We start from the raw sequence: 20,453 nt of genomic DNA on the forward strand, positions 1-20,453 counted from the left end.
CTCAAATCATGTCTCTTGTTCAATTTAAAAGCTTTAGATAATTTTATCTCAAACTAAGAAATAACTCGATTAGAGATTTTTAAATGTTCTCTTAACTTTTTCATGTAAGATTCAGTGCAAACTACAATTTAACTTGAGAATATTATATGTTTCTTCCTTAATCCGTTTTAGAATTAATGACCACTTATAGATCAAGATAACATAAAAACCAATGGAGTTTAAAAACTCACAATATGAACAAGAAGAAAAATGTTATCAACTTTTATAATTGAGTTAGCGAATTTTTTCGAGGTATAAATAAAAAAGCCATTAGCTCCACAAGTATGATCCAATACTCCTTATATTTCACAAACTCAAATTATTTTCACGTAAATCATAAGTGTCGGAATTTTCTTGCATATATTTTTTCTATCGATAAAAAAAACTACAATTTTATCAATTTGTGTCTATCCAAAGTTTATTCTAAATTAATTTTTCACTAAGTAACTCTTCGAATAATTTTAAAAAATAATTGACTTAAACTAAGTATCTAATTTTAGTTACATGAAATATGAATCAAGGGCTCGAGATATAAGTTTTTATAGTTTATTGTTAATATAATTTTATAAAATTTTATTAATTTCCCCTTTAAAAGAAAATTATTTTAACTCAAAGTCTACCCAAATTCAACAAAATAAATTATGAACAGATCCTAATTGGTGAATAAAATCAATATATCCGAGTCATAAACACTTATCTATCTCAGGGGGGGGGGGGGGGCGGGGATTATATATCATTATATATCATGCATTAAAATAATAATATTGATTAAAAAGTTAACTTATCTTTTTAATTTTTAAATATATAAAAACATTAAATATATATGTTATATGCTCAAAATATTAAAAATAAAAACCTATATTTTTTTAGATATTAGAAGAAGAAGGAGGTATGCGTGAATTTGAAATAAGCGTGGGGAAAAAAAAAAATAAAGCATGCGTGAATTTAAAACAAGCGCCGAAAAAAAAAAAAAAGAAACACGTGACTTTAAATCACTTGAATAAATTTAGATGCTAAAATTGTTTGAATGTAAAAAAAATCTTTTTTTTAAAGAAAAAGAACTAAAATTACATAATTACTCTTTATTTCAAGTCGTTATAATTATTTAAATTATGAAACAAATTAGTTTTTTTAAAATAGAATAAATGTGATTTTAGAAAAAATTTTAAATATTTTTAAAATACCAATGTTTAAATAATTTTAATCGTTAATTTTAATTAATATATTATATATATTTTTTATAATTGAAATCAATATTTAAATTTATTAGAATAGCATATTTTAAGAACATTTGAAATTTTTTCTAACTTATAAGTTCCTAAAGAAATTAAAGTATCAAATAAATTCTAGCAAACACCATACTTTACGATGAACACTTTGCACTTATAGATTTCTAAAAAAAAAAAATATAAATAAATCCTCGAAGAATTGGACTCATAGGTCTTGAAATATTACAATGCTATACAATATTCCTCTTTTTCGTTTAGAACCTATTAATCTAAAATTTCGAAGAAGGGTAACGTAAAAAATAGTTATAACAATTTGGTTAAATTTAATTAAGTATTTTACTTAATTGTAATGTTTTATTTAAAATTAAAATAATTATTCAAAATTTATTTGAGACAAATTTAAAATTTTACTCTTAAATAGCATTTGGTTAGAGAGACTCAGACTAAGATTAGAGAATTGAGACTTAGTATTATATTTGGTGATAAAAAATTAGAATTAAAATTTCAATTCTTTCGATACTTTTAAGAGATTGAAATTTTAGAGATAAAGATTAAAATTTTAATAATATTTTTTTATTAAAATACCTTCATTTAACTTTTTAAATTATAAATTTATCCTTTAATTTCTATATTTATTTTAAATTAAACATAATAATAAAACATAATACATAATAAGATATTTTATACCAAATACAAATACATAATACAAAAACTTATTCAAACTAAAACTCTAAATCTCTATCTCCCATTCTAGTCTCTTAATCTCCCTTTCAAACACAGTTAAAAAATTCTCATAAAGTTAGAAATTTTTTATATCAATAAAATAAATATTTTATTTATTAATATATGTAATTTTTAAATTATATATATTAGTAACCTTTATAGTTATATTATATGTAATATGCAAATATTAATTAATATTGAAAAGACTAAACTACCAAAAGTAACCATGAAAGTTGATTCGCTGACAAAAGTAACCATAAAAGATCAAAACTCCTCGGATACTCACAATTGATTTGTTCCGTTTGTCAAAAATAGCCAAGTCTGATGTAGCCTTAGCAGAATGGCATACGTGGACTGTTTTTTGACGATTACACTTTTTGGTAGACATACGTGTACTCAGTACCATTTAGGGTCAATTTAAACCCTAATTCTTCGTTCTGCTCAGTTGGAATCCAATTTTCGCAAGGTAACCCGAGCACAGGCATCCAAGGTAACTACAAGCGAAGAACCTTAATTCCTAAATTAATTTATGCTCATAAAATTTGAGCAATGTCAAGGAGAGAGGTAACTACAAGCGAAGGAAGCAGATTTTCAGGAGCTTTACATTCAAAGATGAAAAAGAAGAAAATTATGGATGGAAGATGTCACTGTGGTGAGTATGTTGTCTTGTTGAAATTTTTGACGGTTACTAATCCTAGAAGATGGTTCATTTGTTTGTATTGGGAGAAAACCTTAGAGGATGCAGAGGCAGAGGCAGCCTTGGATGCTGCAGCAGCTGAATTTGAGGCATCTTTGGGTGCCGGAACCCAACCACAGGTAAAATATAAATTTGTTAAATTGCTTAAATATTTGTTAAGCTATTAAGTTTACTTACATTTATGTCTTATTTAAATTATAGGCACTACCACATTGAATCCATCTCATAATATGTCGTATACACCGTAAGTGCCACCACCAATTAGGCCACAATCACAAAAATAAAGAGAACAAAAGAGATCCACCAAGAGGCTTCTTCTTTCACAAGTTCAGACCACTGTGCCTCAGGCTCCAACTTTGAATACTCTACAGCAGCCATCCAATACATCTGTTAGGCCACCCACAGTGTTCCACATACAATGCAAGGAGTCAGTGCAGGCACAACTTCTAGGTTCGCACAGTTTATGCCAACACCAAGATCGCACCTTTAAGTGTGACAGAGTACGCCTCTAAACACGGTCCGTTGGAGAAGCAGCAACCTCTTTCTCTAATATCGTCAAAGGAATGGAATCAGAGTACAATGGGAGTACGCTAGAGAAGAAGAAGATGAAAAACTGCTCTAGTAGGACATAATTGATGTCACGCTCAAAAGGGAGGGGTAACACTTCTTTCTGTTCTTCTAATTTCAATGCTTAAAGAGTAACGTTTTCTTTTTTAATAAACTAAATAAATGTAATTAAATAAATGTAATTTTAACTACAAAAAAAATAATTCACATAAGGTATTCTTTAAGTTGCAATAAATGTGGACACATTGTATAATATAACAATATTTTATTGACATTTGGTCACATACAGAGTAAATTAATTGTGGGTATTTGAGGAGTTTTGATCTTCCATGGTTACTTTTGTCAGCGAATCAATCTTTCATGGTTATTTTTGGTGGTTTAGTCTATTAAAAAATAATCGTCATCATAAATTCATAATGATAAAAAACTAAAAATAATAGTTGTTTAACAAGTACCAATAAATTATAGTTCAAATGACATAATTTTTTCATACTTATCTAAGAGGTTGCGAGTTCGAGCCTTTTGTTTTTGGTGAAAAAAAAAAAAAAAAAATATATATATATATATATATATATATATATAATATAGTTGTTTAACAAGTGTAGTGTACAGGTGGAAACAACGTAGTTTGACAAAACAGCAGCTTAATACGCCGCCCAGTCTTCAACGGTAGCTGCTCTCTCTCTCTCTCTCTCTCTCTCTCTCCAATCTGCTAAGACACACAAACCCTTTCTTAATTCTCCATTCAAATCAAATCATGATCTTCAGATAGCATCACCTCATCATACACAGCTTCCAAAACCAAAAGGTAACAACTTTGCAATCCAGTTTGCAGTTCTGTGTACTGTATTTCTTAGTGTTTTAGCTCAATCTGAAACATACCCATTATTTGATTTTTTTCATTAGTTTCCCAAAAATTCAACCTTTTTCTTTACGAAACCCTTTTCTCTCAGTCTCTCATTAGCAGTGATTTTAAGAAGGGTTATCATCACAGATGGATAGTAGCAGTGGAATTGAGAGCAATGGGCGTGTGCCACTTTCAGGGGTTGTTGCAGATTGTGTGAAACGGTGGTTCAGAGACACTCTGAAAGAAGCTAAAGCTGGGGACATAAACATGCAGGTCTTGGTAGGTCAGATGTATTACAGTGGTTATGGTGTTCCCAGAGATGACCAAAAGGTGTGTTCTTTCTTCTATTTATATCATGCTTATTAGTTATTACAAATTAATAATGCTTTTCAATCAATTTTCATTGCATCGGACTTTCTTGAGCTGTTAAGAGTTTGAGGTTCTGTTGTATTTTACTATTTGAGAATGTCCATGTTAATTGACACTAGAATCTTCAGCTGGTGACTATGAAAAATTGAAGACAAATATTAGTATTCTCTATTGGTCTTAATTTTAGTAATGAGATGAATTTTGATGCTGATAATGCATATACACCATTAGGCAATCAAATATTGTATGTTATATAACTTTAACATAGTGGGGATAAGAGTCAAATAATTTCAATGACTGAGTTATATATGAATAGATGACTGCCTATTTAGTTAGGTATGCACAATTAGATGCACCTAAATGGATGCTTCATGTGGAGTTGTGGATACATCTATAATAGCAGCATAGAATGCTTTATCATTGTTGGGTGTAATGACTTAAATAGTCTTGTGTTAAAACTTAATGTTTTGTGTTTTTAAATTTGTTGCTCCAACTCTTGACTTGTTAACTTCATGAGAAATTGAAGAAACGGATGTGAATAGTTTGTAGTGTGTGTGGATTCTGTGGGCTACTAGTTGAATAAAAAGATTAATGCTGGGATTGTGAACTACGTCTGTGGAGTCTGTCGAATCAAAGTGCTTACCTGTTTTTGAATTTTGGTTTCAAGTTCTGATGTCATTGGTTTGGGAATGTAGGGTAAAATTTGGTTGACTAGAGCATCGAGGGTTAGATCTTCAGTTTGGAAAGTTGGTGATAAGCATCCAGGTAAAACTTTCCTTTGTTGCTGACTGCATAGCATCTTTCTTTTTGTTGGGAATTCTTTGTGACTGTTTCTCGCCCGGTGCATGTATGTTAGGTTATAATGCAAGTGATTCTGATTCTGATGAATTGAAGGAAGACTCTTAAACACACTAAATGCCTAACATTTGAATGGTGAGTTTATCATAATCTTTGAATGCTTTTGTAGTGGAAATCTTTTTTTGCCATGTTTATCATCTAATGGAACAGCTTTAGGGTTGAATTATTGGAGAGATGGTTCTTTTCATGATCCTGGTTAGTGTCTTATTATTTTCTACCAGGAATAAAACATGGACTTGAAAGGTTAACATATCATTGATTGCATATCTGTGGTATATGAATGGTAAAATGAGATGTTATCAACCTTAAAAATGATTGTCATTAATCACTTTAAATCTAATTTTTGCTTAATCAATATGATAATAGAAATGCATCCAATATAGAGTTTAGAAGTTATGAATCATAAGTCATGTTAGTAGGAAACTACTAGTCAATTGGTTGGTTTTTGTTACGGTTCTTTTTTTCCCACCTCAAATTTCGATAATGTAGCTGAGGAAATCTGCTGAAACTTTTAGTTACATCAGCAGCAGGGGCTAGAATAGGGACCATATCAGTTTTGGGTTTATACAAACTCAGTTTGATCTTATATGCATGAACCTATGGATGAATATATTTGTTAGTCAATGTCAATAAAAATAAATCACAGCTATCTCACCATGTCCAAATGGACAAATATGTACCATGGTTAAGTCTCTGCAATGTGAATTAACCGAGAAACATTGTAGATACACTAATTACTCCCTCCATTCCATTTTATCTGCCATTGTCGCATTCTAGTAGACCCTGGGAGCAATATATCTGCTCAGATGTACCAAAACATGTAAGTGACAATTAAGAACGAACAAAGGGAGTGTTTATGAGTCCACATATGACAACAAATATGTGAAAAAAAATTGATGGTAGTTCTTTGATTTGGAAATGCAATGTTCTAATAGCAAATTAAATATTAAAGTAGAAAAGTTCAGTGGGCCCATAATATTAGATCAGCCTTGAGCCTTTGTTCCTGAATGCATCTTTTTCAATAATAAATGTTTGTAGGGTTTAACTGATGAGATTTGTTGGGGTGGTCAATGTCTCCCATAATCTTTGCATTGAGCTTCACATTCACAACTTACAATTCTTGTGCTCTTTTGTTTCGTAGGTATGCATGCCAGGCATCTTGCTTTGTAACAACAGTTTTCTATTTGGGTTTCTGATGTTTGTTTGATTTTACAAACTTTTGTTTTAAAGTCTAGATGTCGCTAGGTTGGACTTGGTATATCATGCATTAAGATAATCTATGGTGTAGATTTGAACCATGAAAGAGTAGCATCCATTATCATTCAAATAATCATACCATTGGATTACTTTAATGCATGATATGGTAGGTTTTGTTGGGTGTATCATAGCATGGTTCTTTGTTTCTATGACCTGTAGAAAAGGCAACATTGTTACTTTTTGTACAAGTTGTTGCTTGGTAATTGAAGGTATTTTTCTTAATCCTCTCGTTATATCATAACAAATATAAGATGATTGTACATAATAACATCATGATTGAAGTTGATGCAAGTACTAACCATACTAATCATTAATCCGATACAATAGGTCAATAGCCAACATCTTATAGTTTTTACTTGATGACCCTTCAGATTTTATAAACGATTCCACTAAAGACCATAAACACTAGATCAAACCAACTTGGGTTGGTCGAGTGGTCAGCTCACTCGTCCGCTTAAGCAAGTGTCGGGGGTTTGAATCCCGCCTTGTGCATGCAGCAACCCATTGACCAGCGGCAGACCCTTAAATGGAGCTCCGATCCGCGACGGATTAATCCTTGGCCTGTTGGGCTGGGAGATACTGTGGGCAACAAAAAATAAACACTAGATCAATGGCAAATACAATAAAGTGGTCTGCTTGCAAAGGATTTGTGCACTATCTCCTTCACCTCTATTTAGTGTGCCCTAGAAGGCCAGAAGACAATTCTTATTTTCACTTAACCAAACATTTCAGATTATTGCATAGAATATGTAACATCTCAAGTTTTTTTTTTTTTTTGAAACATTGTACATATACCCCCTAATTTTATGAAAATACCTAAACTACCCTTTACCCCTTTTTTTAAACCCTAACCCTCTCCTAACACACACACGCTAACACCAACACTTCTCACTCTCTGGAACCACAAAGAAGGAAAGAAAAGAGATAGAAAGAAACAGAGGGAGGGGAGACGGAAGAAGAGAAGAGAGGAGGGAGAAGAGAGACCGCACGGCAAGGCTTGGTCATGCCGCCGCATCGCTGTCGCGTCATTGTCACAGGGGAGAAAGAAAGATGAGCCCGCACACGAGATTGCGACGGAGAAGAATGGAGATTACCGTCATGCACTGTCATTATCGTCATGCACCGTCCTGCCTCTGGAGCCAATTGGAACCTTTGCCGTCGAGTCACACCGTTGCCGTCATTGTCGTCGCTGCGGCGGCAAGCGTGAGGGTCGACCAAGGAGAAATAGGTATGTGGAGGAGGGAGGAGCTGTTATGGCGTCGTCGAGCAACTGCCACCATCGGAGCTCGCCGTTGAGCCTGCCTGCTTCGCGTTCTGCCCTTGCTCTGCTCCACCGGGGGCTGAGCCCTGCCTCTCCCTGTTCATCAGAGCTTGTGGTGTTGCTGTGGGAGTCGCTGTTAGAGGAGAGGAACTGCCGCCACCGCTGTTCCATTGTGTCCTTCACCGTCGACGTCGGGCGGTCACCGGAGCTGCTGATGCTCCATCCCTTATTTTCTTTTTCTTTGGTAAGACTAATCTTGTTTTGCCTTGTCTTGCCATAAAGCTCTATTATTGACTCTGTCCTATCCTGCTTGATGTTTATTTCTGTTTTTTCTCAGTTTTTAAACCACCGTAGGCTATTAAATTCGCTGCCATTGTTATCGTGGTTATTCTATGTTATACTAGGGCTGTTGTTGAGGTTGCTGCAGTGAGAAATCGAAGTTGTTGCTACTACCTCGGTCCGAATTTCGTGCTCTTTCATTCTATTCTACTTCAACCTTCCTCACTTTTTATCTTGGCACTCTGGTTTGGTTTCCTCGGTCTCTTGGGACCAATTTGTGAGTAGGCTTTACATTTATAACCGTTACATTTTTTGGTTTATGCTATTCTGAGTTTTTAATTATATTTACAAAATTATTGTTGAAGAACTTTGATTTGATTAGAATAATTAATTTATTATAATTGAAAAAATATTTTTTTGAAGTTCATATCTTAGAAATTTTACATGAGACTATATATATTTGATGAAGTTTTATATTATTTTAGAACATTTGATTTTACTTGAAAATATACTTTTGAAACATTGAAGTATTTGTTAGTACTTATTGACTTTGAAATTGTGAAATGTGTTTGAAATTATTTATGATTGAAGAAGTTGAGTTGAGAAAATGTTTCTGATGAAAAAGTATTATCTGATTTGATTTGATTTGATTCGATATCTTATATATTTGAAAGATCAAAGATTTGTTGTATTTGAAATTATATGTTTTGAATTGGTTTGGGAGGCTCGTATTAGAAAACCGTAGTTAACGGCGGTTATGACGTTAACTTAGATGCATCTAACTCAGACTCCAGCTAGCAGGGGTGTTGCTAGCCTAACGTGTAGGCCACACGTTAGATCTGATATTCCGTTAGGACACACAAGAGGAAAGGGCTACCCATAGAGGTGGAGCCGCCCAAGTGTGGACTTTTGATTTGATTTCTGTATGAGAACTCCCTTATTGATTCACTTATTTATATAAATTATTATCTTCTAACTAAAATTATGTTTATATAGTCTCATGTGAATTATAGATATATTGTCTAGTCACTGGGTTGCAAAACTCACTCCGTTTTTCTAAAAATATTTTTCAGGAATAAATATTTGATTATGTGAGCCTTTCTATCCAAGAGTAATGATCTGCAATGGGTATCTATTTGTTGTTGAGTTCTTAGACGTCATCTGCTCCATATGTCACAGGCAGGATCCACCCATATTTATTTTATTTTTTTTTGTTTGTTAAAAATATGTAATTATTCATTTTAGACATTGTAAATTTATTTAAAATATTTGTAATTTTCTTATTCAACTTATATTTGAGTCGGTTAGGCTTGCTTGGGGATTATTTTTCTTAGCGCCGATCATGGCTCATTTTGGGCCGTGACAAAGTGGTATCAGAGCCAGGTTTAATCTGTGTAATATGGAGCAAGTGTCCTATGGTAGGTTCACAATTGTATAAATAGAAGCGCGCCTATTTGTACAAATTGTGACACTATCAGAGGCCTATAGGAATGTCATCCTTGTCTTTTTGTCATCCTTGTCTTCTGGTTCTTGTCATCACGAGTCATCTGTCGATTCTTGACACCTCTTTCCTCTTCTTTGTACCCAACCTTGAGTTATTATTTGGTAGCTTTTCTTGAACTTGCTTTTGCAATGACTTTAGTTTCGGTTTTGGTTCATGATTCCTGCCTTGTAGCTAATTCTAATCTTCCTCGTTTTTGTGAATATTTGCTTTAATCTTCTTCATATTCATGTTGTTTTCTATGGTTTCTGATTTCAAGATTTCATCCATTATCTAGAAGATTCGATATGTTTTTGCTGTGAATTATTATCTTATTCCTGTTATAGAATTGTATTTAGATTTGTGGATTATGGATTTACTTAGCTACTGATTGAGACGCTTTGTTCTGGATTTTGATAAAACAAGTTTGTTCTTCTTATGTTGATGATCTTTGAAGTTAACATAATTTTGAACCACTCGTGATTTTTTCTTTCGAATCAATAAATTAAAAAAAAAAAAAAAACTGTTATTCGGTTGCTCAAGTAGAAGAACTACGTGACAAACATATGCATGGAGTGTTATTCTTGTTTGCTAGATTGGAATTATAATTTTCTCTGTTTAGGTGTGGCAAATTTTTTATGAAGTGTTAGCTGATTTGAAGATCTTTTCCGATCTGAAAGTTTGATTGAGTTTTTTGTTTGATAATTTGTTCTGCTATGGTTTTCTTTGTTGAACGTGGCTTTTCTTTTAAGGGCACTATTTCTTCTGGGAACCTTCAAGTTCTTCCCTTTTCAATCTTATGATTCCTTTAATTCTAAAATTTTTGGATTTCAACTTTGACTCATTTTGCTTATGCTCTGTACTGACAGCGCTTCATATTTTTCATGGTAAGAAAACTCAAAATAGCATGCAAATTATGGGGCATGAATTTTGTGCATAAAAATTTCTGTGTAGTAGTCACTTCTTCAAAACCCGTGCTTTCTTTTTTCTTTTCCTTTTTCGTTTTCCTACTGGTTGATGCTGCTTTGGATTAATACTCTTACCTTGCTGTGAAAAATAACTCAAACCAGATTAGTTTATTGTGTACTGAATATTGTATTGAATTCTGAAAAAGTTCTTTTTTTCCTCTTTCATTTGTTTTTCAATCATGTTCTGAAATCTAAGATTTTTTGTTGTTTTTCAACACCCGAGTTGAGCATTGTTTTGAATACCTTTCAAAAGTTTTGAACTTATACTTGTTAGTTAGTTCTCTCTTTTTATGCATTTTATTTGTTTGATTTTTGAATACTGTAACATTATTTATTTTATGGAAAAGTGCTTTGAATGTTCAAGCTTCTTTCCTTTATAGACCTTTGTTTTAATCAATGCAAGTTTTACCCTTGTGCTTCTACAATGCTTTGCTTTCTTGGATTTTCACTGAAGACCCTTTACTCACAAGTTCCTAATTTGTTTACTGATTTTCGGTTGTTTTCTTGTTCCAAATTTACGATTCAAAAAAAAAATATTTTGTTTGAAGTTACTTTACCTTGTACAAGTTAACCATGTTTTGATTTGAACCTTGAATTGTTGCATATGTTGGGAGTTCTACTGTTAAGTGTTATGTTAATGGGGGTGCATTGGATAATACTACTATTTCTGTTTTTTTTTTCGCCATGAATTAATTGGTAAAAAAAAAAAAACTTTGTTTTCTTTTCTTGTTATTAATTCTTACAACAAAAATATTGACACGAACCACACTTATCATGTCTCATGCCATTCATGTGATACAGTTGCTTTTTGGTTTTTGTATTTTGTGTATATACTTAAATGCTATTCTTGTGAATTTTTTTGGCATAGAGAAGACAAGAACTTTTGACTTAAAATAGAGATTCACCAATAAATTTGTTATACTTTCTAATACATTGAAATTACATCCTTCCCAATTTGTTTTGCCAGGTTTTGTACCTTGATTTTGATAATCTAAGTGATACTTTTACCTCAATTTTATTACAGTATTCTTAATGTTAATTTTGCCATTTTGACTGATTTTTTTATATTCTGATAACAAGATAATAAAATCCAGCATGAGCTAAATGTTTTTTAAAAAGCTACAAGCCTACAATTCGTATATATGAGAACTCAGTACAATGTATATAAAGAGAAGAGTGATGAGTGAATTCCTACTATGATTGAACTCAAAATGTGATTATATGACTAATATTAATAGAGATCATTGGGATTTTTTAAGTAAGAAGTCAATTTCTTTTGTGATTGATTGGACTTATGAGTTTCTTAATTTGTATGTAGTGATTATTTTTGTGTTTCTTAGTCGGGTTGTAATTTTGTCAAAGACATTGTATAAAAAAAAAGGGGGTTCTTTTTTTATGATATATTTTTCAAGATACGACAAGAATTTCGGAGATATATTTTTTTTTATATTTAGATCCAATATATATATATATTTAAGTTTGTCTTTAGTTCAGTGAACTATTTATGAAGGTGAATTCTCTTTTTGGTATTTTATCTTTACATGAAATATGATCCCATACCAATTTTCTGAAATTCTTTTGCTATGTGCTTGGGTTATGTCAAAAGCAAAAAAAAAAAAAAAAAAACCAAAAAAAAAATAGTTATGGTAACTGATCTTAGTGTGTCAATTGCCAATACTTTAAATTTTAGTTTTATTATTATCATTATTTTATATGTGAATTTATTTGTAACTTAATACTAAGTCTAATTGCATGATTATAGGAAATCACATTATTGTATTTTACCAACAGTGACCATAATGAGTTAAATACCTAAATGTATATGTAAATTTTGTCTTAAAGGACAACGAGGAGATCAATTGCATTTCTTGTCTTGTTTTACATAATCTATTTACTATTTTGAATTAGGAGATATCAAATTTATATTGACATAATTATTTAATGTCCAAAGTCATGATAATAATCTCAAAAGTATTTAGTTGAAGGTTTCTATAAAAAAAAAAAAGGGGGAAAAGAAGCATACTAATTTTTGGGATAGTTACCGTTTTCGATTTTTTATGACGGTTAAGTTGCCTATTCTAGAATGTGTTGTTGTATTTTTAATTTGTGTTTTGCTTTGCTTTCTCTGTTGTTGACTTTGTCTTTTTGTTTATGCATATCCTTGCTTGATGGTACACCTAAGTATCCTCTAGGGTTTTTGAGGGAAAATATTTGCATATGACCCCTATTAATCTTCAATTCATAGACCTTTCATCTTTTTGTTTAAACTTGAATTTGTTTGACGTGATAGTATTGATGCTTTTATAATTTCTTTTGAAATATTCGTCTCATATCTTTTCTTCGAGATTGTGAAATGATTTTCTCTTAGTTGTATCTGTTGTAGATGGATATCCTACCTGATTGTGTTCTTAATCATTCTCTTAAATCTTTGTGAACATTGCCATCGACTTTAGTGGTCATCTCTTGTGAGCTATGCACTCCTATTCAACTTGAATTTGTTTCGACCTAATACTCTATCTTTCTTTTATTGTTTCTATCGAAATTTCTGGATTCAGATTTCATTGTTAAGACGTGATTAGACTCTCTTTCTAGCACATTTCGTTGTTTCTGAACATCCATGTTTAATTGCGATCTTACACATCCTTTCGAATTCTTGCGAACATCATCTGAGATGCTTGTTCTTCTCTTCCTAAGTTTTGTATTCCTTTGAGTAAACTCGAGATTCTATTGGTTAACGTGTAATCTCTAGATACAGCGAGCAATACGTTAGTTTTAGGACATGACGATGTCAAGAAGATTATGAAGTAAGAGTATTTCGAGGAGGAAGTTAAGGAGATTTTGGTACAAGTTGAAAAGTTAGTCTTGATATTTGACTTTCGGATTTACTTTGGGAGTGATGGACAAAGAGAAAAGCACCATGTGTGTTTGACTTATCAAGAGAACAAGAGTGTTAAATGTCAACCGCATCTTTTTAACACACACCTATGTTGTAATTTTTGCACCCGATAATACTTCTTTCTCATGTTTGGTAAAAAGGCTAAAACCATATAACATTTTTCATACTGTATCAATTTTCGAGGGCGAAAATTTTTTTAAGGGGGGTAGAATGTAACATCTCAAGTTTTTTTTTTTTTTTTGAAACATTGTACATATACCCCCTAATTTTATGAAAATACCTAAACTACCCTTTACCCCTTTTTCTAAACCCTAACCCTCTCCTAACACACACACGCTAACACCAACACTTCTCACTCTCTGGAACCACAAAGAAGGAAAGAAAAGAGATAGAAAGAAACAGAGGGAGAGGGAGACGGAAGAAGAGAAGAGAGGAGGGAGAAGAGAGACCGCACGACAAGGCTTGGTCATGCCGCTGCATCGCTGTCGCGTCATTGTCACAGGGGAGAAAGAGAGATGAGCCCGCACACGAGATTGCGACGGAGAAGAATGGAGATTACCGTCATGCACTGTCATTACCGTCATGCACCGTCCTGCCTCTGGAGCCAATTGGAACCTTTGCCGTCGAGTCACACCGTTGCCGTCATTGTCGTCGCTGCGGCGGCAAGCGTGAGGGTCGACCAAGGAGAAATAGGTATGTGGAGGAGGGAGGAGCTGTTATGGCGTCGTCGAGCAACTGCCACCATCGGAGCTTGCCGTTGAGCCTGCCTGCTTCGCGTTCTGCCCTTGCTCTGCTCCGCCGGGGGCTGAGCCCTGCCTCTCCCTGTTCATCAGAGCTTGTGGTGTTGCTGTGGGAGTCGCTGTTAGAGGAGAGGAACTGCCGCCACCGCTGTTCCATTGTGTCCTTCACCGTCGACGTCGGGCGGTCACCGGAGCTGCTGATGCTCCATCCCTTATTTTCTTTTTCTTTGGTAAGACTAATCTTGTTTTGCCTTGTCTTGCCATAAAGCTCTATTATTGACTCTGTCCTATCCTGCTTGATGTTTATTTCTGTTTTTGCTCAGTTTTTAAACCACCGTAGGCTATTAAATTCGCTGCCATTGTTATCGTGGTTGTTCTATGTTATACTAGGGCTGTTATTGAGGTTGCTGCAGTGAGAAATCGAAGTTGTTGCTACTACCTCGGTCCGAATTTCGTGCTCTTTCATTCTATTCTACTTCAACCTTCCTCACCTTTTATCTTGGCACTCTGGTTTGGTTTCCTCGGTCTCTTGGGACCAATTTGTGAGTAGGCTTTACATTTATAACCGTTACATTTTTTGGTTTATGCTATTCTGAGTTTTTAATTATATTTACAAAATTATTGTTGAAGAACTTTGATTTGATTAGAATAATTAATTTATTATAATTGAAAAAATATTTTTATGAAGTTCATATCTTAGAAATTTTACATGAGACTATATATATTTGATGAAGTTTTATATTATTTTAGAACATTTGATTTTACTTGAAAATATACTTTTGAAACATTGAAGTATTTGTTAGTACTTATTGACTTTGAAATTGTGAAATGTGTTTGAAATTATTTATGATTGAAGAAGTTGAGTTGAGAAAATGTTTCTGATGAAAAAGTATTATCTGATTTGATTTGATTTGATTCGATACCTTATATATTTGAAAGATCAAAGATTTGTTGTATTTGAAATTATATGTTTTGAATTGGTTTGGGAGGCTCGTATTAGAAAACCGTAGTTAACGGCGGTTATGACGTTAACTTAGATGCATCTAACTCAGACTCCAGCTAGCAGGGGTGTTGCTAGCCTAACGTGTAGGCCACACGTTAGATCTGATATTCCGTTAGGACACACAAGAGGAAAGGGCTACCCATAGAGGTGGAGTCGCCCAAGTGTGGACTTTTGATTTGATTTCTGTATGAGAACTCCCTTATTGATTCACTTATTTATATAAATTATTATCTTCTAACTAAAATTATGTTTATATAGTCTCATGTGAATTATAGATGTACTGTCTAGTCACTGGGTTGCAAAACTCACTCCGTTTTTCTAAAAATATTTTTCAGGAATAAATATTTGATTATGTGAGCCTTTCTATCCAAGAGTAATGATCTGCAATGGGTATCTATTTGTTGTTGAGTTCTTAGACGTCATCTGCTCCATATGTCACAGGCAGGATCCACCCATATTTATTTTATTTTTTTTTTTGTTTGTTAAAAATATGTAATTATTCATTTTAGACATTGTAAATTTATTTAAAATATTTGTAATTTTCTTATTCAACTTATATTTGAGTCGGTTAGGCTTGCTTGGGGATTATTTTCCTTAGCGCCGATCATGGCTCATTTTGGGCCGTGACAGAATAAATCCTTAAAAAAAGACCTTCAAAAACTTCATTCTTAAATAGACCACCACCACCTGATCATTATTATTACAGTAATTAAAAAAAAAAAACACTTTATTTCTTGGGCATGAAGCATTTTTAGCTTTGACAAATATATATCTCTACCAAAGAAATTTGGGAATATAATGACTTGATTTTGGATTTTTGTTTTATAGATAGATACCATTATACATCGTCCTAAAGAATTATAAAAAATAACTATCTGGTCTCCACCTTGTTGTGTTGATATGACTTGATACTACAAGTGTTATAAGGGCAGTGTGAACATTTTGATCTAATTTTAGACATACTCATCATTTTTTATGGCAATTTGTTGATATCTTTCACCAGACTTTATCATGGATACACTCTTCCCACATTTCTCTCCTACAATCATCAGTTAAACGGTTTGCAAATCCAATATACCATTTCACAGATTCTGGGAATGAAAACAAAATGGCCGGTGAAAGACTTGATAATACCAAGACTTGACAAATCTACCTACAAACTGGTTTGACCCTGCACCAAATCCTGAGAAACATGTTGAAAGGCATAACTATGAGAAGCTGAAACAGCAGAATATATACCGTAACTCAAATGGGAGACCCAAATTTCTAAAATTTTATTGTCTGCTGTGAATGGATAACAAGAATGCATACAAGAAGGCGTTTAAGTAGGAAAAACTACCAAAAGTACCCATAAAGTTTACGAATGCTGACAAAAGTACCCGTAAACTAAGAAAAATTAACGCTGTACCCATGAAAGATGGGTTTCGTATGACAAAAGTATCCAAATCCTAATTTTTTTGTTGATTTTTTAATAAAATTCCTAAACTACCCACCCTAATCCCATTCTACTGTCACTTTCTCTTTTCTCTTCTTCCTCTCTCTTCACTTATCCCTCAAAAATCCTCACAGAGTCACAGAAACTCTCCTCCTACCTTCTCATTGTCGTCCGCCACCCACTTACTCCATTACCGCCAATCTCTTCCCCTCTCACTGCTTCTCCCTCTCACTATTAAGGTGACTACAACACCTTCATCGCACACCTGTGACCCAACCTGAGGAGAATGCTGCCGTGGCGCGCTTGTTGCAGCCGAGGAGAACGTCATCGTGGCGTGTTTGACCCAGCCAAGGAGAACACCATCGTCGCACACCTGAGAAGAGAGAGGGGTCGTGGTACTCTTGCATGCAGAAAGCGGGTTCGGTAAAGAGAAATCAGAGAAGAAAGAGAGGCGGCATTGTGGATGGAGGTTCTGCCAATGGCTATGTTACAGTCGGCCGGCGAAGAAAAATGTATTTCTTTTTTTAAAAACATTTTTATTTTATTTTTCTTCTTTTCAGAAATTGATTTAGTTACTACTAAAATGACACTGTTCTACTTTTTTTTTAATTTGTTGCTTTTTTTATGAAGGTTGATATTGATTTACAGAAGATCCAGTTGATGGCTACTTCTACTTCTTATTTTTGCTGAAATAAATTACAAATTTGATGAATGAATTTGTTGATTTTTTATGGTTGATGGCTTTTTCTATTTCTAGTTTTGCTAAAGTGAATTGAAATTGGATGAATGGATTTGAAAATTTTTATGTTTTGAGTAATTTTTGGTGTTTGATTAATTTGGTTTGGGTATGGATTATAAACTTATGAGTGAATCGATTGAGATCTGATCCTCTACCACCACCACCACTACCATTGATTTCGGTCTGGTTTGTTGTAGGAGTAGTTTTGGGCTCCATAGCAAGAGTTGGTGCAAATTGATCAGTTATGAAAGGTTGAAAAAGTGAGTTGAGGTTTAGTGTAGGGTAGTTTAAGAATTTTATTAAACAATCAACAAAAAAATAAGATTTGGATACTTTTGTCATACGGAACCCATCTTTCATGGGTACAGCATTATTTCCTTAGTTTATGGGTACTTTTGTCAACGTTCGTAAACTTCATGAGTACTTTTGATAGTTTTTCCCGTTTAAGTATTACAATGTATAGCAGATTCTCACACACGTGATCATTCAAATTAGAAATTTTCAAACTCACTCAAGGCAATCAAGAAACTCTTGAATGAGCACCTGCTATAAGATCATGATAACAAATTTAAAATAGATTTAATTATTTAAAATAGATTTAATTATTTGATCTCTAGAGAAAACCAAAGACTTCATTGCACATAATTGGTACATAAAAATTGATCATATACTCCTCTTCGTATAATGTTTTATGAAGAATTCTTCGTGCTCAAATCATGAGTACCTAAGAAGGAAATATGTCACATTCTTTTATTGCTTATTATAAGATTTTTGACATCTTCCATTTACTACTTTTTTTTTTTTTAAATAATTTTTTTATGATATAATACTCTTTTATTGCTTAAGGTTTATCTTAATGTCTCCTCTCATAGATTTTTTATGATATAATACTCTTTTATTGTTTTTTTAATGGTTTCAGTAGCACATCTAACGGTTAATAGTAAGTAGTTGTTTTTTATCATTCTATATCCTATAATATCTTCAGACTATGGTATATATAATTTTGCAAAGTAAAATAGAAAAAAATATGCTATAAAAATATACATTAATATTCACAGGTAGTCATTTCAATAAGTATTGTTAAAGTTTCATCTCTTTTCACCTATATTTGATGAATCCAAGTTTAAAGGTTTTAAAATTAAATGTTTGCTGCATATATAAATAACAAGGCTACATTATTTAGTATGTGAACAAAAAAACTATATTAAAAAAAAATTAATAATAATATCACATAAAATTAAAGGTAAAGTACCTATATAAACCAATTGCATCAAAATATTACTTGTATTATCCAAAGTCTATTTCTACATAAATCGAATTAGGACAATTCGAATTACAATTTTCAGCAGTAATTCAAATTAGGATGATTAGATTTACTAGGTGATGTTGAAATGGGCATAAACGAATTAGACAAATTCGATTTATGTATGGTTGGAATTTTTTCAAGTAAATCGTAGTAGCCTAATTCAATTTACCTTGTTGGAGACCTACATGCATAAATCGAATTAGCCTGAAACCTTAGTAAATCTGCCTCACCTAATTCGATTTATGCATATAGGTCTCTAACAAGGTAAATCGAATTAGGCTACTTCGATTTACTTGAAAAATTCTAACCATGCATAAATCTGATCCACCTGATTCGATTTACCTATTACATGTATAAATTGAATTTGTCTAATTTGATTTATGCCCATCTCAACATCACTGATTCGGGTGAATTTTGTGAAAAGTAGATTAAGTAAAAAATAATAGTTAAGATGGGAGATTCAGGGTAAGTATACTTGTGAAGAAAATACTTCTATTAATGACGAATAAGCAATACAAGAACTAATGATGAGAAATAGAGGTGGGGAACAAGTGTTGAGACCTCCACTAATGTCACAAGAGGATGAATGAGCTTTGTTTAAAGTTGGCAGGGACTGGTTAATGGTTGTCGAGTGTTCTGGTAGAACACCCGAATACCAGTTTTTACTCGTGAAGGTGATGAATGAAATGAAGAACAAGGAGAGGAATTTTGGGGAGAGGAAAAGATTGGTTTTTTAGCTTCTCAGCTTCAGAAGTAAAAAAGAAGGTAAAAGGTTTTCAGAAAAGAAGCTCTCAGAAGAGGATGAAGGTGAAGGTGAAGGTGAAAAAGTGAAGGTGGAGGTGAAAGTAAAGGATGCTTTACAGAGGTGGTTTGAGGTCCTTTTTATAGTGTAAAACCATGATGAAGAGGAAATCTATTGTCCAATGGTTTTAGTCTGATATTTGGTTTACTCTTTTTTATCCCAAATATCTTTTGGTATTCCCGTGACTTTAAGTCTTCTCAACTGTTCAAAGGAGGAAGTTAATTCCCACACGTTAAACTAAAGCTCCTGACATGTGACATTAGTGAAGGGACATCTAGTTTGATTTTCTTTCAACTAGATGACGCTCTTTACACTCCAAATCCAACCAATTCACTTCCACCAATTTAGTTCCCACTGAAGAGAAATTCAACTCCTCAAGGTGTTCTTTTGGGTTTCATCCTTTTTACCCAGTACTTTTAGGAGGAACTTGACTCTTGTTTGACCATGTTTGTAGGTCATTCTTAAAATTATTTATATACAAAAAAGGTTTATATTTTTAGTACAATCATAAGCCCCATGTAGTTTTCGAGGATACAAAGTACTCCTTCAAGCTGCATTGAACTTTTTTGTACTCAAAAGAGTTATAATAATTTAAATATTTTTTTAACATACTAACAAAATAATATATATATATATATATATATATATATATATATATATATATATATATATATATATATATATATATATATATATATAATAACTCTAAAGGATCAAATCTTCCCTCTTTTATTCATTTTTTTTGTTATAATAATATATGTATTTGTAAATATTATGATATTCAAATATAAATATGTCTGTATAATTTGAATATGTTAAGACTTCCTGAGCTCAGTTGATTGTTGAAGCAGTAGCTCTGGATCAAGAGCTGGATGCTTACCTTATTATGAAAAAGGTAAAGGCTTTTTTTATAGATTCAGAGGTGAGTAAGAGGGGAGAATGGAAGACCTAAGAGCCC

The 20,453-nt window shown here is 32.8% G+C and overlaps 1 protein-coding gene and 1 long non-coding RNA gene across 5 annotated transcripts; both read left to right on the top strand.

Moving 5' to 3' along the window:
• The first annotated feature begins 3,858 nt into the window (after positions 1-3,858).
• LOC107635134 (uncharacterized) lies at positions 3,859-9,746 on the top strand. Of its 4 annotated transcripts, none has more exons than XM_016338511.3 (5): positions 3,859-4,063; positions 4,209-4,432; positions 5,167-5,236; positions 5,328-5,404; positions 9,200-9,746. In XM_016338511.3, the coding sequence occupies exons 2-4, from the start codon at positions 4,250-4,252 to the stop codon at positions 5,375-5,377; spliced, it is 303 nt and encodes a 100-aa protein (XP_016193997.1). In that variant the 5' UTR covers positions 3,859-4,063; positions 4,209-4,249; the 3' UTR covers positions 5,378-5,404; positions 9,200-9,746. The 4 variants fall into 4 exon arrangements, with proteins under 4 accessions (XP_016193997.1, XP_016193996.1, XP_020977558.1 ...); XM_016338510.3 differs by lacking the exon at positions 9,200-9,746 and adding an exon at positions 6,471-6,808; XM_021121899.2 differs by lacking the exon at positions 9,200-9,746 and adding an exon at positions 6,471-6,808 and having other exon boundaries at positions 3,867-4,063; positions 4,236-4,432.
• Positions 9,747-12,225: 2,479 nt separating this feature from the next.
• On the top strand, positions 12,226-15,888 carry LOC148569405 (uncharacterized). The gene is made up of 2 exons (XR_015880945.1): positions 12,226-14,752; positions 15,549-15,888. It is a non-coding gene; the product is annotated as an uncharacterized LOC148569405 (long non-coding RNA).
• Positions 15,889-20,453: the final 4,565 nt, after the last annotated feature.

The sequence above is a fragment of the Arachis ipaensis genome, chromosome B4, assembly GCF_059453495.1.
Source record: "Arachis ipaensis isolate K30076 ecotype BB chromosome B4, ASM5945349v1, whole genome shotgun sequence".
NCBI lineage: Eukaryota > Viridiplantae > Streptophyta > Magnoliopsida > Fabales > Fabaceae > Arachis > Arachis ipaensis.